Source organism: Anser anser (assembly GCF_964211835.1).
Source record: "Anser anser genome assembly, chromosome: Z".
In the NCBI taxonomy this organism is placed as follows: Eukaryota; Metazoa; Chordata; class Aves; order Anseriformes; family Anatidae; genus Anser; species Anser anser.
In genome coordinates, this window is record NC_139723.1 from 38487391 (window position 1) to 38511236 (window position 23846).

A 23846-nucleotide genomic window follows, 5' to 3' on the forward strand; every position below is an offset into this window, starting at 1 on the left:
TTTGGTACTGTATAAGGCCTGTCTTGAGGTGTGGCTGGACAATAGTGAAGGAAGGGAATAGTTCTCTTAAGAAACACAGAGTGAAATCCAGTACACCTTAACTGAAGTCAGGATTTCAGACTTAGTTGCTTTTTTAATTTTTAGATGAAATCTTTGGAGAGTGAAGGGATGTTCTCATGCTGTGGATATTTTTGTCAAGAATTCAGAATGTCTCTTGTGTGGAAAAAGTACACAGTGAACAAGTGGACAGAAGAACATTTTAAAGCATACGTAAGGAAATAAGTACAGAAATACTGTTAGGTTTCTTGAACTAGCTTTAGAGTGTGCATTAAGTCCAGTGCTGTGAGAGAAAGTCCGCCTGCTTGAGGGTGGAATTGACAAGGAATATGGTTAGCACTTGGAGAAAAAATTGTATTGTGTGACATCGAGATCAAGCTAAATCAATACATAGAAAGGACAGTCATCTTGCAAATGTGGCCACTGATGTTGAATTGCAATGACGAAGAGAATCCCAGAGCGAATAGAGCAAACTCACACTAATATGTTCAGTTGATAATTTGGCTTCAGGGAAGCAAAGGGATTTAAAATAAAATACCTGTCTGATGACTTAAGAAAAAAGCTCATAGAAATTGACCTTGCTCAATACCTGGATGATCCTTAGGTGTCAATGCAAGTATTAGAAATTTGACCATTTTAATTTCTAACAAATAAATACAGCTTTATCTCACTCTTAGTCCAGTAAAGTTGAGGGAGATGAGCTCTCAGATACCAACATGAGAAGCTGCAGTCCCCTCCTCCTGCCTGAATGCTGTGCAGTCCATTAAAATGCCACCCATCTATAGCCAAAATTATTTGCATAGTTTTTTGGATTATATATTTCAATTAAAAATAACATGGCTTTTAAAATCTTTGAGATATAAAATGGCATATTGCATTTGTTTACAAGAATCTTCAGTCTTACTCCTTATTAAAATCTTGATTCAAGCTTTATGATGCAGTTAAACTATTGCCCATAAAATACATGGTGTGTTAATGCAGCATGTTGTAATCTGTCAGTCACAACCCATGGAAAGGGCAGAGCATATACTTTAAAAGTGGAGAAAAGGGAAACAACCCATTTTTGTACGTTTCTGTTGATCCAGTGCTGTGCATTTGATTAGAAAACTAAAGCCATCCATATGTTTAAGATACAGATAGCACTTAGCAGAGCATTGACCTAGTTCTTGAAATCAGCTGTTCAACTCTTGTAGGAGCCTGCTCATTACAAAGTGACAAACTTCTTCAGGACAGGTCTCAGGAAAAAGTCTTTGTGGGCCTGCCTAGTTGTGCTTGACCATGGGTCCTTAGCTGTCCTTCCACCACGCAGCTGCTCTGCTCATTTTACAGCGTGCTGTCACGTTGTACAGCCTTTGTTCTGCCACACGCCATTGCTTTAAGTGGAGGATTTAGTCAGATACAAATGCACCTGAATAAGTACATGAATATTTTTTTTCTTTGTGGCTTGTAGCAATGAATATACTATCAGTGTAAGCAAACTCGAGAGCCAGATGGTTCAGGAGACTCTGGTGCTGAAAAACATGCTACTTTTCCATAGAATCATGGAATATCCTGAGTTGGAAGGGACCCATAAGGATCATCGAGTCCAACTCCTGTCCTTTTGTCCCGTCCAAGTCCTTTTTAAAGACAATTTCTATACTTTTACATTTTTATTACTACTTATTGTTACATTTTTATTACTTCTTATTGTTCAATGTATTGCAAAATTTTGTGACTATGACACTGAGGCTCATCCGACCATGCAGGACTTACTGGTTTGTTTTATTACAAGGGAGGCAAAAATTGCAGACTTGCGTAGAAGGTCCTTGTCCAACCCTACCGTACCTTTAGCCTGTTGGTGTAATCCAATCCAATTTCTCAGGAGAAATGCGTAGTCTGCACAGTTTATCTCTTTCATGTGCCGCCTTTTATTTTTACCTTCTGCACCTCAACCTTTTCATGACCTCACTGACAGTGTCCCAGCTTTCACTTTCAAGCTCAGCCATAAAGCATGCTCCTTTTGTGGAAGGCCTGATGTGGTCTTGCAGAAACGCTAGAAACTAATGGTCTCTCAGAATAATACCTGAAAGCAGCAAGTTACCTGATTTGCTACTTACTCTGCAAAAAGCTTAAAATGTTTCTTTTATTTTTAAATTTACATTCTCTGCAACACGATTCTTTTCTCATAATCTTTGTCAGGGGACACCTTTAATGTCATGAATATTGACTTAAATTTAAAGGCTTTTAACTGGATCGAAATGAAAACTGAACTTTGAGTAACTGCATGTGTTCCTGTGTTATTTGTAGCTTCCAGTGAGTTAAGGGCACTTCCACCTCTCTTGAAACCCAGGATGTGGGAACAGAGTTCCTTCTGCTTTATTCTGGCAAAATGCTGGCATATCAAATGAGGTGTCTTGTGTATGGCATCTCCTATCTTTTCAGCTGTAATGCCCTTAAGATAAACGCATACGTGTACTGAGTCATTTCAGTCAATTTTACAGAAGACTGTTATTCAGACTGCACACAAAGACGTTTTCTGGGTCACTTCCATTACTTTGTAGGCCTTCTAGAATTGCACGCTAGTGCTTTCCAGTTCTTTTTCATGGTTTTGAACCATGCCTTTGCAGATAGATTTGTAAACTTTATTGCAATAAAAGCACATTGCTCGCCAAATTTCAATGGCATCATCTCTCTAACAGCATACCCCAGAGCAGTACACTAACAGTGTTGTGGTATATATTAGAGCACTTGGGGAGGTTCCTTAATTAAAAGGCAGTATTTACTTATTACCATCACCAATCAATCAGATTTGATTGAAATGTATCACTGTGCAGTTACAGCCTCTCTATGTCTTTTGTCAGGGCTAAATGGATACACTGTGTTGCCTTGAAATGAAGCAGGGGCTTCCTGGAAAACAGTGCTTTACTCACTCTGCTAATGTTATTTTGGTTGCTAAATATTCCTCTCAGTGTTTCCAAGACTGCAGTACTCGTAATATGATCATTAAAGAGGCGTGTTTGAACATGAATCTGTATCACTCTCTGAAATAGGATGATAAATGAAGGAATGGACGATGCAAAGAAACAAAACTAAATATTGATACAGTTGAAGAAAGCATATTCCTGTGGGTGGTTTAAGTCTTGCTTTTTAATACCCTGCGATACCCCCTTAGTACCCCAGCAGAACGCTGGAAGGACACAAACAGAAGCCAAGGGAAGGTATTTTCATACCGACCTCTGATTTTCTCTTGTCAGATTTTGTGTTAATACATTTTAGCACAATGAAAATTTCAAACAACTAGTTGATTTCATCTGTTTTCATAAGGTGATAAGGAGGTGATATTAATCTGTTGAAGAAATAACTGTGGGCATATTTTTCTTGGTTCTTTAAATAGCCTGAAATTAATCTCTTATGATCTGACCCTAGCCCGTCTTTATTTTGAGAAGAGTAATACTTTGTGAATGCACCAGGTTTCTTACACTTCCCACAAACGCTCTTTGTAGGTTCTGTAAGCTGATCTTGCACTTTCCAGTGATGTGATGAGTGTTTCTTCCCATGCATCCTATGTGCTGTAGTCCTATCCACTGCTGTGTTTGGTAAATTCTGCTAAATCCCAACTACCAGATGCATTGCTCGATAGCAGGAGTTTAGTGAGCCTTTTGTCTTGCAGATTTTCGTAGAAAAACATGGCCCTAGTTTCTCTCCTAGGCTAAGCTCATTGCTTACACCAGGGTTCTGTTATTTTCCTCCACTTTTTTGTTTCTGTCCTGCCCGTTTTTAACTTGCAAAGTTAATTTTTGGAGTGAGAAGTCTTCGGTCACAACCTGGTGCACTCCCATCTAATTTGGGCCACCGCCCAATACAATTGAGCTCTTTATTTTTCTTTGACCTTGCATTGAAATTATTGCTCTGCTATAAAAGAATAAAGTGTGCTTTCCTCTGTCTAGCTCTGAGTTTCCTTCTCCAGTTAATTAGTTTCTTCTTTGTTGCTTCTCTCCTCTTTAGAGGCTTTTACATTTTGTCAACATTTTTTTTATGGTTTTGCTGCATGCTATGCCATAAATGCTAAAAGCAGTTGAGAAAGTTTCTGTCCTGTCTTTTTTGATGTATGAAATAGAATTGACAGACCTGGATTTAGAGTGAGGAAGCCCATAAAGGCAGGAAAAAAAACCAACAACTTGTTTTCACATCAAGCCAATCTTGTTTGTTATCTCTGGTTGAGAGATCAAAAATGAAAGTTGGGCAATTCTGAGAGCTGGCTTTCTGTGCAAATGATTTCAAGTTAGGTTGTAAAAGAACTTAAAACTTTTGCTGTTCATGGCTCTTTTCAGTGGTGTCCAGTGCCAGGACCAGAGGCAATGGGCACAAACTGGAACACAGGGGGTTCCCTCTGAAGATCAGGAAGCATTGCTGTGCTGTGTGGGTGACACAGCGTTGGCATGGGTTGCCCAGAGAGGCTGTGGGCTGTGGACTCCCCCTCCTTGAAGCTTTTAAGCTGCCTGGACGTGGTCCTGGGCAACTGCTGTGGGTGTCCCTGCTTCAGGTGGCCTCCAGAGGTCCCTTCCAGCCTCAGCCATTCTGTAAATTCTGTGAAAGTTAAATTCGATCAGTCAGATATACTGGGCATTCCTGCCTTAGCATTTTTGAAAAATACTCTGTTCTGGAGTCTTGCATGAGATTTATTTTTTTCCTTTTCTATTTCTTCCAGTTTTTGGGGAGAAAAAAAAAAAAAGTAGATCAAATTCATGTTAGAAGAGGTGGAATAATTTTAATAGGCTAGCACACATGACCCATGTAATGAAGGAACACTGCTGACAAAAACTGACCTCTTCACTGGTGATAATGGGAACAGTGCACATACTGCTATATTTATTGACTGATCAGTGCTGCAGGTGACATAAATCATCTTGACATGGGTTACTTAAGGAAGTTTACCATTGATAGGTAGTGTCAGCTGTACCTGTTTTTCTAGAAAAGGGGTTCTGTCTATAGCCAAGGATCCATCTTACCACTGTAGCTCTCAGTAAATTGGGCACAGTAAAGATAATTAAGTATTCTGTATGCGTAACAAAAGCAGAATAAATCACCCTCGGTGCATAATAAATGAGATGTTTGCTGCTGAAAAAACACTGGGTCAGCTTCTCCATTCAATTCTGCCATGTTTTGCAAGCACGGGTTCTGACTCAAAATGACCAAAACGTTCAGGCCCTCCAATTCATCAAGTTTGATCATCCTACCACATTCAGTAAGCCTATGTAAGACTTCAGATGTAAAAGGTGACGACTCTGCAGAGCCCTCAGATTTCAAAGTTGTCATATTGAATTACGTACTAAGCTGCCAGTTTCAGATGTTTGAAATTCCTTCTTTTTTGCTCTTTAGGGATGTTGTAGAGCTAGCCTGAGGGAACACCTTATTAAAGGGGGGCAGAGTTAAATAAGCAGCAAAATACTTAGCTTTTATGTCTCAAACCTGATTTCTTTGTGCTACTTTTAGCCTGATGGGGCTGCTTTAGATTTTCCTTTCAAATTTAAATTAGTCCCCACACATCTCGAAATCTGTTGTGGTGTTCGAGTGTAAAACCATTTACAAAGAAAACAAAAAAGAGAGGCAGTATTCTGCATGTATGTATAAATCTCTGCATGGAAATTAACTGAATATTTTGTGATACTCTATTATGGATAAAGCTGTGACATTTTTAGGAGCTCTTGGAGTTAGCTGTATCAATGCTATTTATTTAATATAATGCCAGTTGATGGGATGGAAACTAGCTCTTTTGAGGGGAAAAAAACAAGAATGATGCCAGCTTTCTGTTGATGAAAATGTGTTATGCCATTATCAACATATTTGAAGAAGGATGTAATATGCCTTTTATATCTACAGTCTCTGTAGAGCTCAGGCTTTCTGCTTAAACTTGGGGACGGAGTAGATAGTATCCTTTGATGTGGACACCAGTTTTAGAGCCTGTGTTTCTTTTTAAATCTCCGATTTTTTTAAGTGAAAAGACATCTTCAACAGCAAAACCCAGTATAAGTCATTGACAAAAAGAACTGCCACAAGAAATGATTGATACCGTATAACAAAAGTTAATAGTTTGGCAGCCAACCTTGGAGAAGATGCTGGGGCATTTCTGAAATGAACAAGTCCAGAGCAATTTCTCTACTTTTTTTTTTTTTAATGGAAGTTGAAAATGCAAGAGTTCTGATGTTTTTGGCATCCCTTATTTTTTATGCTTGGAAATTCAGCAGTTTGTTTCCCCTCTTCTCCTGCTTTCCAGATTGGAGCAGGGTGGGTAGGTAACCTGAAGACACCAGCATGTAGTTTTGAGAGGTATTTCTACCTGCCAACAGCTAGAGGCAGAGGTAATTGGGCGTAGAGTCTGAGAGATTTGTACATCCACTGACTCCGAATGGAAGTATGCTTAGCGTTAATGAACAGAGAGAGAAGTTGTTGCCTTGCAGCTAAGTGTTCAGCCTTTTACCTTTAACTATTTTTATACAAAAGGGAGTACAGAGTAGAAACTTCCTCTGCAATCTTACTATATTTTTTTTGTAACTCTTCTGTAATGGATCTGAGATACTGCATTGGAGATCATTCTTATAACCAACATACAATTGACAAAATATAACTCACAGGATATGCATTTTAAATGGCTGTATATCTCCATGTAACCTTACATGTTGAATTTCCAACATTAACATTTCAAAATAATGGAAATTGGCCTTTTTCAGGCTGTTTCCTCAAACTTTTGCCTCTGAAGTTCTTGTCATGAGTCTTGCTTATATGAGACATGCATGAAAACAGAGTTCCCATTGATTTGTGTTATAGCTATTCTTCATGCATCCTCAGAGACTTACAAGGTACTCCTTAAGCCAGAGGATTTAATGTATAATCGCTTGCAATGATTTTCTCACTTTCATTTTCAGAGTGGCTTAGCTGATCACTCTGAACTGTCGACTTGCATAGTTCTGGGTTGATGTCCCACCACGGAGCAGGGGGAACAGAGGAGTGGAGGCTGAGCAGAAAAAGTGGAGTTTTTAAACACACTGATGCAGATTTAGGGAAGTAATTCCTCTCTGGACCATTCAGCTTTTGTTTTTCAGATAATTTTGGAGTTTTTTTAGCTGCTTGGGTGTACCCTCAGGAGAGCTGTAGTTTACAGTGGCTGAGAACAGATACCATCTCCCTTTGTCTTTTCCCCCTCAAATACACCTGTAACACCCAGTGATTTGTAGGCATGCTGTGCACTGAGAGCGACCTGTCTTCAGAAGAGAATGGCTTGCGTGGAATTCTTCTAAATACTCCTCGCCTGTTTCACCTCTCTTGGTGCAATTGTAATTAGCTTGTTCAGTTTCAGAAAAATAGTGTGGTTTCACAACACACTGTCTTCAGCGGGCACATGGTCTTCGTAATTGGTTTCGTTTGTTTTTTCCCCTATTGCTTGTGGTATGGCTGTTTTTTATTATGAGTGTAACCTTCCTTCTTGACAAAGGGTTTATTGCAAAGGACTAGCTGGTTCATACGATGCACACGTTAGTATTGGGGTGCTGTCAAATCGCGCTTTAATTTTGCCTTATCTTTGGCAGGCCTGCACTAGGGTTTTGGCACAAGATGGCTTAGAGTAGGCATTCGGCTACCTTATAATGCATAGGAATAATTTGGGACCAAAGTGGGTTGTCCCTGAGTTGGGCAGGACCGTCACTCTGGTGGCATGGCACGGCACTTGACGCCCCAGTGCTCCGGCACCATGGCGCTGGGCCGCATGGAGGGGCGGCCTGCAGCTCACTGCGCCACCAGCACGGCTGAGATACGGCTCCTGGCCAGGGGCTCCTCCCCCCCCTGCTTCACCATGGGGTGTGCTGTGGTACATAGCTCCCTGCCTGCACTGCCCTGAAAGAAATTGTGGCCCCTGAAGTCTTCCTGCTTAAACAGTGAGAAGGTTTCTGGTGGGCCGTGACTGTGGTGACAGCTGGCCTGAGGTGAACGAGCTGGAAGTTCGTGGCGGTGTCTTCTCCTGAGCTCTGAGTGATTTTCATCATGTCCTCGCTGGAAGCCCCAAGCGGTGCTGCTGCTCACGAGCTCAGGCCTGACTCAGCTGGGAGGTCGGCGTTACCCTTGCTTTGCAGCTGGAAGATGCGAGGCCGGTTTCCTGGGGAGCTCCGTGGTAGTGAATAGCGATCCACCTCCTTCCGATCCTCTGATCTTAAATGAGCAGAGAACAGAAGAGCTGGTTGGGGCGCACAGGGTGAATAGATGTTAATTGGGAGGTTACGCCAGTATGATGCAAATTTAGAGATGGTACAACTGTCTTTTTGAAAACCCTAAAGAGATACAAGCTTTAATAATTATCTTTACCTCATTATATGTATTTGCATATACCTTGTGTTTTGGGGGTGCTCTCTCAGTTTTGCGAACTGAAATGCTGATGCTATCATGAATTAAGTTCCCTGAAGAAAGCACACTTGGCAGTGTTTGACTGGGAACTAAAGTTGTGTGTGAAGGGAGTGTTTTATTTATAAAAGGAAATTACTTTTTATGAATCATAAAGTTCCTGTAAACTTAGGTAGCTTCCAAGCCAGATCTATTCCAGGTAAATTTCTTGAAAGACCTGAAAGTCTAAATGTGATATTAATATAGGACAAGTTATTTAGCTCTGCTTAGAACAAATATTATTTTCTTGGAATACAGGTTTCTGTACTCTAGCAATTCAAAAGCATTTAGTGCCTAGGCACCAGGATGATGGTTAGATAGTGTTTAGTGACCAGTGTTAAAATGGGAGCAATGAATCCTGGTGGGCACGTACTCCAAAAAATCTGCTAGAATATGCACGTGTGTGTGTGTGTGTTTGTAGTATGCTGGACTGCTTGTGGTTGTTCTTGTATTTAGCTGGGCAATGCTGAGCTTGTAAGGAGAAAAAGAAATGCCAAAACAAGAGTAGGCATGCTGATCTACAGAAAGCAGGCAAGAGAGCTTTACAGGCCCTTTTATTCTCCATGGAAAAGTATTAGATGCATGTTTTCTTTTTGTGATACCAGAATTAAGCTTTGAAAATTAAATGGCTCATCAATTTGTAATGCAAAGGAAGATTTTGGGGGAGGATGGAAAAAAACAGTTGTCTGTATACTTAAGAATATAAGGAAGTGGGACTTAGATCAGAGAGAAAAATTATGGGTACTTGATTATTGCTTTTAAAAGCTGTGTTTTAAATCCTGTCAAAGATGAGTAAGCCCATTCTGCTGTGTGGATATCATCTTTTCTATAAACTAAACATGGAGACAGTGCAAATCTTAAAACACCGTGCAACCAGTACTGGGCTGCTATCAATAGTGAGTATGAGGAGCATCAGTACTTTTTTTTATTGAAAGTAGTGCAGCTTAAATGTAACAGCAAACATTTATTCTCACTAGATCTTAAAATGGATGATGTTAATTATAGATGAAATCTGTGTGGTTTTTTTTAGATTTTATTTGTTGTTCATTTCAAACAGAGATTACTTAAAAGGCAAGAGGAATTTCTGAAGTACATAATGCTTGTATGAAATAACTGCTTTGTAGCATCAGACATACTATTTTACAAATACGAGGACATCTGATTATCCTTTTGAAGACAACAAAATTGTATGCTGTTGGTATGAGGTTTCATTTCACCAAAATGATGTTCTATAATAAGTTTGTCTCCTTCTTGCTTGTTCTCCCTGAATTTGACACCACTGCAAATATTTATTTCTGATTAGTCAGTATGAATGGAAGGCCATACATCTGTCTGAACTATCTTACTTTTTATAATAAGAAAAACAATCAAGTAATTCTGTTACATAAAGTTATTATATCACTTACGTAATTTAGTGTTCCAGAATTGTTCAGCTCACGTTATTCCTCAGTGAAAATGAAAGAAAAATGATACAGGAAATAAGATGATTTTGATTGTTTCTTGTGTCCTTGTAATTTTTTTTTATGTAAAAAGACAGGCAAAACTTGTCTTTGCAAGCATGCTCTGAAATACAACTCTAAAACCTGTTTTTACCATATAGCGGTTTGTTGCTTAAGAAAACATACATCAAGCAATCCGCTTTTACAAGGAGACACCTTTGAAAATACGTAAAACTTCCAGATGCCAGGTCTGCAAACTCAGTCTAAGTTCAGAGTCAAGCTGAGTCCTTTTCCCACACTGGCACAGTAAATTTTTTTTTTTAAGCAAGTAATCCCTTTGCTTCAGCTCATTGGAATTTAGTAAATAATTTGGTCATGCCCAAGAAGGAATAGAATTCAACATAGGCTCTTAGCTATGTTGGCCCTGCAGGCATTGCAGGGGTGAATGTTTTTAACAATTTATTTCTTATAACCAAACTCAGCAGACACATTTATGTTCACAAAGTGTAAGACTAGAAATGCTGCAGGATGCACTAAATGTGGTACAGTTCATGCTGTAACTGTTCCCCAGCCATACCTAAGTTTTATGTTTTGTTTATGCTTGTTCACTTGTTTTAGTTTCTTAAATAAATACGTTCTGTAACTATACAGTCTCAGAACACAGAGGAGTGGTCTTGAAGATGAAGCCTGCAGGGAAACAAAATTGGGAATGGCAGAAAGGTTTGTTTGGGTTTCTCAATTTTTTCTTAACAATTCCAAAGAGGGAGCGTTGAGAGCACTGATGATAGCGTGTCTCTCTCTACTTTTTGACATTTTTAGTTTTGCAGTTTGCAGCTGGAAAACAAAACCCCTTTGTGCTGTTCTTAGAGGAAAGATTTAGGTGCTTGCCCTTCAGTTTTAAAAAACATTAGATTAATAAAAAGTACTTAAAGTTTATTTGAATTTCCAGTGTAATATGTTGAAATTAGCACCGTAAAGCTAAAGAGGTGGATGATTAAAACTGTCTAGAATGGTGTCATAGAGCTATGGTCACTTCTGAAGCTGTAATGTTTGGTTTTCCATAAAAGCTGCTGGTACATAAACCAAGTATACGTTGTTTTTATAAGGATAAGCTTTTAAAGTTTCTGTAAAGCTATATAAACTCCCTTTTTTCATGTGGGATTTTAACAAAGCTGCTGCAGATGATTTAGGACAAAGGAAAGTGAGGGAATTGCCAGAAACTAAAGTGGCAGGATTCCTTAATACTGCTCTATCGTCTTCTGGTTAGGCAGCCTTTGGGATCCTTTACAGAGGTAACTTGTCAGTCAGTTGTTCCGTGCAGTGAGAATAGCCAGCATCACTTGGGTGAAATTCCTGCCTGGACATCTGTCAAATGACAAAGTTTACAGACATCTTTAGGGGACCAGGACAGAGGTAAAAGTCACTCAAATAGAAAAGAGCAAGGAGCAAATGCAGGGAGGACTCTTGAGAAGTAGGCTATGGGCTGGAAGTGTCAGTCATCTGAAATCTCCCTGGCTCTCTGTGTCTGTGTGTTCATCTCAACAGGCAGTGAAGAGAGGGATTTGGAGTGAATGCCAAAGAGAGAGCAGGAAAGGTGTGAAAGGGACCACCACAGCCTTCTCAATTTCAAAAGTGTTTCTATTGCACTGTATCCGAAGTGACAGGGCGAAGAGGCTCTGAGAAGCTCTCTGTAGGCTACCTGTAAAGTGGCTGCCTGTGTTTTAACAATACCATGGCATACAACTCGGATGCTGCCTGTGAAAAGTGTGACATTTCATGTTGTTACAGTTCTTCTTGTCCAAAATTATTTTGATGTGGTATGCAGTTGTCCTTACTCTAAAATGTTGAAGCTATCGAGAAGCACATTGTCCAAACTGGCGGTTGAGGACAGCGGTTATAGAAGGCTACTCAAATGCCTGTGGCCATGGATCTTTGAATCTTCCCAGAACCTCGGTGAACCACGGTGAAATGGCAAAGTGCTCTTGCGCAGGGGCTGTGGATGGAGGTGACGCATTGAGACCACGCAGGGAGGAAAACGAAGCTCTTGCACATCCTGTGCCTTGATTGTGGAGGTATATTTGAGTGGCATAGACTGGTGACACTGATTTATAGGGATCTCATAAAATCATCTGATACAGTAAGAATTTAGCAGTTTTCATGATGGCTTCATCTGTTGAAACCCAATTTTGTATTGGCATAGCTGCCGGAGTCCACTGGAGACCTGTGTGTTGGTAAAGGATACCTGGCTGTGAAGCAGTGTGGTAGCAATGCGTTACCTTAGTTGCTGTTTCTCCGTAATTTAGAAACAATAGATGTATTTTCCTACCAACAAATTTGTGTTTGTAACTCTAGCTGATGAGAAGATCGAGTTGCATGCTTATCTTTTCAGGTATCACATGGTTCCATTTTCTGAAGAGGAAAGGGAAAAATATTTACCATAAATAGTCTACTCTTACAGTTATGCTCCTAGTTTGGAAATTCCCAGCCTGCAGCTGTGTAAAAAGCCTGCTTTTGTTCTGTATGTTTATTGCTTTTTCTCCTCTCCATTCCCTAACTTTTGTTGTTGTTGTTATTGTTGAACTGCCAGTGACTGTAAATCTGTAGCCATTAGCTGATGTTTGTTGTGCCTTGGTTCTGGTAGAAGCTGACTCCCTTTGTAGAACCGGGAAGCAATTGCCCTGAAATTGCCATAATGGCAACTGGAGGACTCAAAGATCCCTGTGGATAGTAAATTCTGAATAATGAAAATATGTGATATTTCGTGCTTAACAAAATCTGTGCTTAACAAAATCTGTGCATCTCAGTGCAGCCAGTAGATGTGTGAGGAGCTATTGCTGCTACACCTGACTACAACTTTTCACCCAGGCTGCTTTTGGAAGAGTTAGAATTTGACAAGTAAGTTAGTAATACGGGGCACTTTGACTTGATGAAATTTAAGTACTTAATGACTGTTTACACTCCAAGACCTGTGGAATTGTGGCATGCCTCAGCTAGACTATACAAAAGTGCCTGTACATGCTTGAAATTAGTGTTTTCCTTGTGATAGGAGGTTGGACCAGGCAGCAAGGACTCCTTTGCTTTGCTGGGGAAAGCAGAACACTCCTTGAAAGGACTTCATTTTTGTGCTCTTTGCAATGGGACACCATTCTGCTGTTACCTCCCTGAACAACTGCCCTTTCATCTTTTTTGGAAATTTGCCACAGGAGTGAGAAGGCACCTATGGGTGCAGGCCTTTGTGTTGCAGCTCAGTGTCAGATACTGTTCCGGATGTTGAGAGCTGAGCAGAAAGCTATTTGGGCTCTGAGTGCAGCTCTTGATTCAAATGCTTCTTAAGAGTTGCTGGTAGCATACACTTACGGAGGCGCTTTTATCTATGCTACACATGGGCTCAGCATCTAAGCAGTCCTAAAATACCTACTGGACCATCCGTTGCTAAATTGTCTCGGGTGCTTGTTGTGCTGTTTTCTTTTATTTTGTGTGTAATACCATCTTTTCCGCATGCACTGCTGGGATCACCTTTCAAAAGCGTGACTATTTTTCATGATGTGGGTAGAACACGGGAGGCTGTTCCTGCTTCCTTTGTGTAGGCTGTAGCTCCTTTTTGCTTTGACGTTGTAAGAGCGACTAAAGGCAGACTACATCGTTATGTATTATGGGATGCGCCTCTTTGAGCGACTTACCTGAGATGAACTAGGTGAACAGGTTTCCAGTGCCAGCAGTCAAATCTCGGAGCTTTGCAGGAGCAGCAATTGGGATGGCCATTGAAGCAGATCTGTGATTGCAGGTTTATGAATACCTCTCCCAGCTGCGAAATGGGGTACCGGAGGCTGTGTGACAGTGCTTGCTGCTGACGAGGTAACTGGTCGGGGTGCCACTGGAGCAGTAAGGACAACCCAGAGATCATAATTTCACACAGGTGAAAAATAACAGCAAGGGAAAATACCAATGGGAGGATTGCCAGAAAGGTCAGCAGTAAGCAGTGTGTCTCATGGACCTGGCACGTGGAAAATTGTAGAGGAATTAATTTTCCTAAAAAAGGATTTGTACAAAAAAAAATAAAATACTGTGGTAAAACATCACTGTTGTAAGAAGCACAGTAATCCCCTAGAAAACCACGTGACTACTTAGGTCTTTCATTGAATATGTATATATTCGAACAAGAAGGTGCTGATTTTTGGGCAAACTATTGTCGAGGTTAGGGGTTGACATTCACAAAGCTGATGAATTTGCTATGTTTGTGGGTGTTGATTCTTAAGGATATTGTTATTAAGTATTGTGGCTTTGTTTGTGACTTGTGACTGCGGCACAAGTACTAAAGCTTCCACCCATGAGTCTTACCACTAAAAGAAGTATCAGTGCCATAACTCCAGAAGATCCGCTTTCTCCTTGTCGTGGCATTACTAGGAGCTGGGTTCAGAGGCTTTCTGAGAATACCACGTGCCCCAGCTCGTCATAGTCAAAGGTGGATCACAATGTGCAGTACACGAGTGCTGCTTGCGAGCACATATTGCAGTGTGTTTAGGGCTGTCACTTTCACAGAGGCAGATGTTTCAACTAGCTGCTCCAGATAAAGCGTTAGACTTGGAAAGCGATTGGTTTTGTATTCAGAGTGTGACTGAGGATCCTGTATCTGGCAGTGGCTATTACCTGTTCAGAAGCAATATTTCAGTTTGTTTTCTCTTATATTTTTCTGTAATGGAGTTTGGTATGTACATATAATTCAGATTTAGAAGATCATACAGAGGTAAGTGTACATAGGAGTACAGAAGGCTTGTATGTAATGTAATGTATGTAATCTAATGCATTGTGTATGCTTCTGTATAGATGCAAATACATGCAGACACCTGGATGCAGAGGACATAACAAACTTGCTTAAATTAGACAGCTATCTGTAGAAATTCTCAGGATTTGCAAGCGTGAAATACAACTTCATAACAAAGGAATTTCAATACGCAGCATATTTAAGGACACCCGAAGCTTTTGTTTGTGTTCTGGTTGGTGGGGGTGATGCTCCTTTGGCTGAACAGGAGGGGCTTCGTGTTGCAAGTCCTGACACATTTCCTCTGGAAAGCTGCAACTCTCATCGTGCCAGGTCACCTTTTAAATATTTCCTGTGTTCTTTTTGGAAATGGTCAGCAAGTGAAAGGAGAGAGGGCTTAACATGATGCATGTCTCGGTGTGTTGTTATCAGGACTCTGGGATCTGTTGTTTTAAGAGGCTATGAAAAATATGCAGAGAGCTTATATTGTGGTGTATCTTTACATCATTTGTTTAATCTACCTCTCGTTATTAATGTTCTGATTTTGATCACTGGGGAGAATATACCACATCTGTGTTACAACAAAGTCAATTCCAGCTCACTGTATTGGTCTATATTCTCTCTCTCCACCACCATGTGAATTTAGAGACTTGGGGAACAATCTAGGTGGGAAGGGACCTCTCGATGCTGTCTAGTGGGAGCCCCCACTCGGAGCAGAGCCAGCTGGACCAGCTTTCTCAGGGCCATGGCCAGCTGAGTCCTGGAGATCTCCCAGGATGGACATTCACATTCCTTGGGTTCCTGTTCCAGAGTTTGACCACTACCTAGCAATGAATTTATTTATTTATTTTTAACTTTTGCCAGAATTTGCTATGTTGGAACTTCAGGTCGTTGCATCTGTCACTGCGCAGCTCTAAATCTGTCTTTCTTTACCATCCCTTCACGTGGTGGAAGACCAATAAAAACCACAAGCAGATGTCACTCCTTGTGGATGAACAAACCCACTCTTTCAGTCTCTCCTTGTGCGCCACATGCTGCAGAATTTTTGTCCCTCACCTGTGTCACAGTTCTGGATTCACTCCAAAAGCTGCAGAGATAAAATTTGTTTCCAGCTGTGGGGTGGTAATAAGCACTTGTTCCAAGCAACAGCTGACATGCTGGAAGTTATGCCACCTGGCAACTGCACGAGAAGAGTGCATTTTATATGCAAAGATCTGATTTTTATTGAGATGCCACAAGCCAGTATCTTGACTGGCTTGTTCTTTGCATTACGTCCTGCTGTTCATACAGCTGATGAACGGCCTGCTACTCTGCCCTCAGACAGCATAGTCTGTCTAAAGATGTTGAAGAAGGATGTTTGCTGTAGTAGAAAAACAGTATTATCACAGGTGACTGTTGTTTTTTATTGATTACGTTAAAAAGGCATTAATCACTAAACAATGAAAATAAACTTACTGGAAAGAAGTTGGTAAAATGTGGCAGACAAATTATAAATGTCATCTTCAAATTGTGGCAATGTGTATTTTGAAAAGGAAAGTGCTTACTATCTGTATCAAGTAATGGATTCTCATTTACTGTATCACTTAAAGTTGGTCTAAGCTTCTGGAATAAAACGAGTTCCCTTTAATGTGAGAGCTAAACATGTTTCTTGAAAGACCTATTGTCTTTCAGAGTCATTTGACCTAATCTGGCAAATTTTCCTGTTTATTTAGAAAACATAGGCTACAATTGCCAGTTTTGTCATCTGATGACTAACACCAGTATAATATGAGAATATTGTGTAAACAGATCAGAAAGCGCACACTTCAAAAGACTCAAGGAGGTGGTAAATACATTCAATTTGCTAAAGAAAGCAGCTTAAACTATTTAAAGAAATCTCTCATTTCAACCTTTTGTCTCAATTTCCTAACTCTCCTTTAGCTAGAGGAGTCAGGCAGCATCTTGGATTTTCAGAAAACCTGATGAAAGCTGAGTGTGCTGGAGGCCTCCTGCTTATCTCTGTTGCTCAAGAACTGTCGTGAAAACCTCAGCTGATTTTCTTCTTGCTTCTAGTCTGACAGAAAGCATAGTTTCTAGGATATGTAAGCAATCAAGACTCTCTAAGTAATCTGCTAGAAAATGTCAATATAAGTGACCGAGAAAAATCTGTTAGTAATGGTAACAGCTTTGGAGTTTTGCAGTTGATGAAGATCTTGGTACTCAGGGCATTGGTATGCTGGGCTTAGATCCTAAATGTTACTGCTTTAGAAGAAATCTATCACTGAAATACAGTGATTTGAAGGGATTGGTTGGCATTTTAATTTATTTTGCATATTATCTTAGTTAACTTCTTTGTTTTGCCTCTATGGAAGGAGAACTGTTATGAGGCATTTGAACATTGGAACACTCTTCAGACCTGTCTATCTAATTTTGATGGGGTGGTATTCGGAGCTCAGACACACCACTCAAGCCACAGCTTGTTTTGAGAAGCAGAAGCCCCCACGCTGCTCTCACGCCTGACCCCGCTGTGGCTGGTAGGGCTGTGCTGTGCTCTTCGTGCCGGTGGACGCGGCCGTCCTGCGCGCGGCCGGCTATTCTGGGAGCAGAACAGCATGTGTGTGGGAGGGCAGAAAGCCACCTCTACACGGTGATCTGATACTGCCTGTTCCGAGAGAGTACCTCGCTCTTCGTGTGAATAGGGACCCCACTGCTTGCGCTGTTGGCACTCTCTTCAGAGCAAATACATAGAGCAGGAGAGATCAAAGGAGGAAAAGAAAATGGAGGGTGTTTTCGCTCTTTCAGTTTCTCCTCTAGGAGACCAAATTCCCTGTCTTGAAATGATTGACTAGCTTGTCTCTGATTAAATCCTTTTCTTGGTTTTCTATCTTAGCTTTATCTTTGGTTAGTTTTGCTTTTGAAGTTTCAGCTGAGCTCTGGAATACAAAGCTAGGATACAGCTCTGTTTCAAAAGAGTTGTCTCATTGAAAACTTTAATAGATCGCTTTGTCTTCAGGGAGATGTTTTGAAACTCATATCTTGATTGCTGTGCACGATCCCAGAGAGCAAATTAACAGATTAAAAGCTTGCTTTCTGCATTGGGTTAGCCTGAAGTTAACACTAGTATGATTGGTAACAGAAACTCACAAAAAACTATTGCCATTTGAGGGCTACTTGTGGCAGAAGGTCAAGCACGATAGCTCTGCCCCCCCTCTAGATCTGATAGTTCCTATTTCAAAAACAGTTTAGCAAGTTGCATTCTTTCCTATCACTGTCATGATAGCCTGTCCGTGCGGCGTGGGATTTCTGTGTAAACCAGCTCCTAGTCATGAGAACAAACACACTGGTCAGGTAGAGAGGAGAACTAGCAGCATGTTCCTTGCCTGTGTTTCTCATACCTACCATGGCAGTTGTGGAGGCTGCATTGGGATTTATTTTAGTTTATTTTACTTTATTTTAGTAAAGTTTGGGATTAGGATTGTTTCATTATGGAAAGATGCATTATCTATAAATCTGTTAGTGTGGCATGGATTTGAAGATGTGGGTAAAAATGATTATGGTTCATCATGTTCAAATTACCCTGCTGTTACTTAAAAGCCAAGCTCGTAAAGAGCTGTAGTGGAGGGTAAATTGCTTCCTACTGTATTAGGGGATTCCATTGTAATCACTGAGATGGCAGTGATGGAGCAGTCTGAAGAAATGATCCTCATGTTATGGAGACAGGTTTAAAATCTGTGCAACTTTCTAACGTCTGCATTTTCAGTTGTCTTTTTGCTTTGAAAAGAGCAAAATTTGTGGAGTAATAAATGCAAGTGGTCATTCTCTGACCACAGAAACTCATTCTGCAAAGGAGCCCTCCAGCCTCCAGCTGGATCATTCATTTCTCTGTTCACCAGGGAAAGTTTCCCAGTAGGGAGTCAGGAAGTAAATTTATTAAGTCTTGATCTTGGCTTCAAAGAGGAATTGTTACCTTCTTGCCAAGAGAGATAAGCTTATTTTATGACGGTAGTCATTTAAGAAAAGGGAAAAACTTTTTTGTTTTGTTTTAGCTAGGTTCCTGAGCCTGCAAGCCACCACTGAGCATTGCTGACTCAGTGCAAGCCACCCTGGCAGGTGAACGTGACGCACTCAAGCATCGTATGCTGCTAGGACATCCCACTCTAATACGTAATGTTATGAATACCTCGATTTAAGGAATTCCTTTTAAGGAATTATTTTTTCAAAAATAGTCTAAAATTAGAGGAGAGACTAATAAAGCACTGGGAAATGAATCTCAAGAAGCTGGCATTTTTACTTTGCGTCAGATGAGGCGCCAAAACGTGGTGGGTTTTGTTTTGTGGGGGGGGGGGGGGGGGGATGTTGCCTGATTATGTATCAAGGCTGTTTTGAAGTTAAAAGATGTTTCTCATTTTATTCAGAAAAGAAGACGATAAAAGTGCAGGCATGATGTTGCAATGTTGCTTCTTAACAGAGAAGCCAAAATAACAGATTGTCATGAAGGATAATAGAGATCATCTTGTGCAATCTGCGGAAACGATGACAAATTTGGCCCAAGTTGTTTGTCTGCCAATAATTAGATGGAATGAAAGACAAAAAGAACTGTGTCACGAAAAACAAAGGTGCATCACTTGCCGTTTTGTATATGGATTGCTTCATATTGATTTGGATATGGCTGGAGATGTGACACACAAGATTAGACTATGTAGATCAAAATGCTGTTCCCTTTCAAATTCAGTTTATTGTGTGCTACTTTTTTTGGAGCACAGAAAAATGTTAAATTACAGAAAAAATGCCTTGATACGCAATATATGATGCATTATCAATCTGTATAATGTATGCTTTGATAAAGTATGATGTAGCATTTTAATTACATGCAATAAAATGTATTGCATATATATATTGAAGATCATAGTCCAAATCTGCTTCCACAATATCACTGACAGGGTCTGAGATGGAGGCTTGTGCAGGTCAAATCAACAAAGGCATTTGTGTTGTGCTGTGTGATCCACGGAAGCCCTGTGCATCACTTATATTTCACTCATATTTGGATTTGGGATTTGTATCTCTTTGATACCTTCAAAAAATCTGATGTAGGTTATGCAGAACCCGATCTTCTGCCAGCTAAACAAGAGGTTTCTTTGCTCTTGATCTCCTGTGTGTGTAGGCTGGTGCTTGCATTGACTGGGCTATCTTTGTATGTTGGTCTGTTTGACTTCACGTGTGACTTCCAGCTTCCAGGAAAATAATTATCAGCCCGCTAAAGTGTTTTGTGTGTGTGTGTGTTTGTTTGAAAGGGCCTGTCAGGAAGGGTAGCCAGGTGTACGTAACTGCAAAGGAGAAAAAATTCTGAAATTTAATTTTTTTTGCGTGTGTGTGCATGCACACATAGAGGCAAAGAACTTGTCTAGAATTGTTGCTGTACCGTGAATTGGCTTGAGTTAGAGAAATGCAGCCCAACTTCTGGACAAAATTTGGAGATAGTCAGAAAAGATCGCTTCTCTTCAAACTGAAAGGAAAGGGGAATAAAAAGGAAATTTTACATGCCTCGGTTCATCAGTGGCAACTAGTTGTTTTTTTAAAAAAAAAAATTAGTTTCTAGCAGTAAGTTTTTTTCAACTATTAAAAAGGTATTTCAGTTAGGTGATTCATAACTTTCAAACAAAAGTTTTTAAAAGTTTATCAAAAGTTTCTAGAAGCTTGCAGGGTTAATATAATTTCTTGTAAAGCAACCATTGGTGGCTTTCTCAATTCTAATCTTGTACTTCAAAAGAGGTGCTACCTTATGTGGGTGTAAAGCATCGCTCACAGCTTAAGAATAGAAGAGACATCAATTCTTTACTTCATTACTATGGTAACTGAATGTGTTCCCATTTCAGGTTATGCAGTGTATGTGTTTAGAGCAAAGCTTCAGAGACAGACGGGTCCTCAAACTGTTTCTGTTCCTCTCAAACATTTAACACGCAAACCTGCATCTCTTAAACTTTTTTAAAGATGATTTTATTCTTTCTGTGGGGTAAAGATTACCTGGTATGTGCTTTGCAATCCAAATTCTGCAGAATTTTGTCAAAGGAACAAATTGAGCTAAGCCATTAAATTACGGAATTTCATATTCCACTTCCAGGATCCCTCTGCAAATCTTTTCCTCTCACCTCACCTCTGCTGAGCTCCTTGCCGTGCCATCACCCCTTAGTAAACAGGGAATTGGATGCACTGGGACAAGGCAAGCCAAAACATCAAATACTGTAATTTAGATTTTAAACTTTCTTTGGCCTTTGATAGAAAATCTTTTAGTAACTTGACCCACGCTAAAAAGAAAGATAACAGACACTTAGCAAGTTAGTTAATCGTAATGATTTCCCAAGAAAACATCCATCCGCAGGAAACACAGGAACAGGAAATAGGGTGTTGTTGCAGCTAGGTTGTCAGAGTTAGCACACGTGCATGTTAGGTCAGAAACATATTATTTTAAAACAAGCTTTTAGATGGTGTGAATATGGCACAGACGATGAAGTCCTTTGCGCTAACGTTGTACACATCCACAGTTGTTTTATAGAAGAGTTTTATAGTCAGTCAGATCTCATTATTAAAATGATTAGTGGTGTGTGTGTGTATATGAACGTTAATGATTTACGGTATTTTGCTGTATGGAGTTTGGGGCACGGATGAGTGGAATTTGTTTTGGCTGCACTTTATCAGCTGAGGCAGATGACTTGCACTAGAAACAAGCACAGAATAGGCATAAATAGTACACGGAGGGAAGAGAGCATAATCGTGCTATTCATTTAAGTGAAAGATGAATGTGCTGTCTCTCAGCTCCTTTCAGATTAAATATACTGAATTTACTGGGGAATCAATCTGTGTGTCCAAGGAGTGGTACTACATGTATTCTTACAGGTGCAGGGCCCCAGAAGATACGACTCCACGGTAAAATCCAGGCAAAGCTAGTCTTCATGGTGTCCTCTGTCAGAGTCACGTAACCTTTCCAAGGATGCTTCCCTACTCCTGTCTCCTGTGTTAGGTCCTTTGAAAAGTGGTGACTTTTAACAGTGCTACCCATGTCCCTTCTCCTCTGCTCACCAGTTGATTCAGTACTGAGGCCGTGTCTACAGAAACTGCGCTCAACAGGAGCAGTGTTGTAAAGCAAAACGGTGTTGAGGAACCAAGACAAACATGAGATGCCTTTTGGGGTCTGCTTTAGACCGGCTTGCCTGTTCTCTGACTGAGATGTCCATTAGCAGTTGGAGTGCCTCAGCTGGGATTCCAGTTCAGCTCCACGCAAATGAAGTGCAATTTATGCATGCCAGGATCACGCAGAGATTAAAATTGAAGCATGGTAAATTTGGACCGGCAAAGTTGCTTCAAAAGTATGTTCATGATCCAAGTTCAAACATTACTATACATGCAAACTGAGTGCTCCTGCAGGAAAAAAAAAAAAAACAAAAAAAAACACACCATTTTATTTGCTTTTAGAGTGAACTGCTTCATGGTCTGAATGGAGCAGAGCATTTAAATATTGTTCCATTGCTTCAAGGAGATCTCATCAGTGGGCATATGCCAGGGTGTAACTGGTGGCTGATGGCCTCTGATAAGAAACTTGCTTAAGAATCAGGGTTTGATGGCAGTTCACTTCAACTACTGGTTACTGGTTCACTAGCTGGAGATTAATGCAGAATCATTTAAAGCCATTCACACGATCCAGCACTCCTTAATGTTACTGGAATGCCTGTATGCTTTGCAACAAGTAAAAAGGGAAAATGAGTTGCCCAAAGAAAGGGTTTTGTTTGTTCACCACACACCCAAAACAAAACAAAAAAAAAATTCAAAAGCTTCTGAGATTTGTTCTTGTTTGGTCTGCCTCAGAGCCCAGCATTTCAAAACTGCTAAAACCAAGAAATCCTGGATATACTGTTTCGACATGCAAATGACTGTGACTCTGGCTTTCTGGTTTTGTTTGTTTTTTAAAGCTGAAGGCGGGCACCTGCTATAGACCTGAAGTAACATTGAGTGTTCTAACTGGTGGAGTGCATGTGGGGCTTGAGAGACGCTTTCTGTGTCAGAATACCAATGTGCCACGATCCAGCAATTCGCAACTAACACCGTTTACCCATTACACCTGGTGGGGATGCTCCTAACCCTGATGGTGTTAGATCAGCAGTTCTCATCCAGTGAAAATATAAGCCTGGTGTGAGATCTCTCCCCACCAAGGTAGTCACGCATACTTTTACAAGCTCATGTCATGCGTTATTTAAGAAGTAGTGTGCTGTATGTGTCCGTGAGTTTGGTTTCCAGACTGAAATACTAACACACGGGACACGGTTGGTGGTGGGGCATTGTGATAGATTCTGTTGTGGCTGTTTATGGCTCTGTGAAATAATACCAATGTTTTCTGTACCTGGGACATCTCAATCGATTTCTGTAACCGCTTTCCCCTTGAAAGCCCTTAAACTGCATGAAAATGTTTTAATAGTTAGGATTATTTTATTTGGTTGGTCTTTTCAAATTCCTTGGGAGTAGAAAATTCACCAACAGTTTTGGCATAGAACAGGTTGTTTTGTTTTGCTATTTTTATGGGAGTGTTTTACGTTTTGTTCTCTGCACACCCCGTGGCCCTTAATACAATACCCTTCAGGTACCCTGAAACCTCCTAACACTTGTTTTCAGTAGTAGGGAAAAAGTGCAGGAAAGGATTAAAAGTGTTTTGTGCTTGCTGGCTCATAACTGTGGGCTCTGATTCATGGAGATTTAATCTGTAGGTGCATTTCACTAGCAGCTAGCCCACTCATAAGGCATGCACCTTCATGTCTTGGGTTTGGATGGTCGTAGGATCCAACTGCAGGTTAGGAGTGGACATCCCTTTAAAATGAGGCTGAATGGACTTTAAAGGAATGGGAAGCTTTTAATTGGGCTTAAGCAGTTTCTTAGCTATTGCACTGTATTTTGTTCAACATACCTCAAATGGAAATACTCGTTTTGTGCTTTGTGGCTTTTTGTTTTTGTTTTTTTTAAATACAGGATATAGGCATGGGGCGGCTGCATGCTGCATGGTTTGCTCTGCTTAATCTTGCTGGTTGTGGCGTAAGAAATGAGGACAGGCTTTTGTGTTCTTCTTTTTTTTTCTTTTTCTTTTCTTTAGATACTATATTCAGCTGGAGGCAGACATCCAAAACAGGTTTAATTAGAGGAAGTCCTTACTGCTTCTAACTTCTTAC

The 23846-nt window shown here is 40.4% G+C and overlaps 1 protein-coding gene across 36 annotated transcripts in view; it reads left to right on the forward strand.

Moving 5' to 3' along the window:
- CDC42SE2 (CDC42 small effector 2) overlaps positions 1 to 23846 on the forward strand; it is a 76093-nt gene that overhangs the window by 44314 nt on the left and 7933 nt on the right. For 24 of the 36 annotated variants that reach the window (XM_083816099.1, XM_083816100.1, XM_083816096.1 and 21 more), the window contains one exon: positions 145 to 270. The exons of the other annotated variants lie outside the window; for them this stretch is intronic. In XM_083816099.1, coding sequence (XP_083672225.1) covers positions 145 to 270 — 126 coding nt within the window. The remainder of the gene's footprint in view (positions 1 to 144; positions 271 to 23846) is intronic. 36 annotated transcript variants of the gene reach the window in all.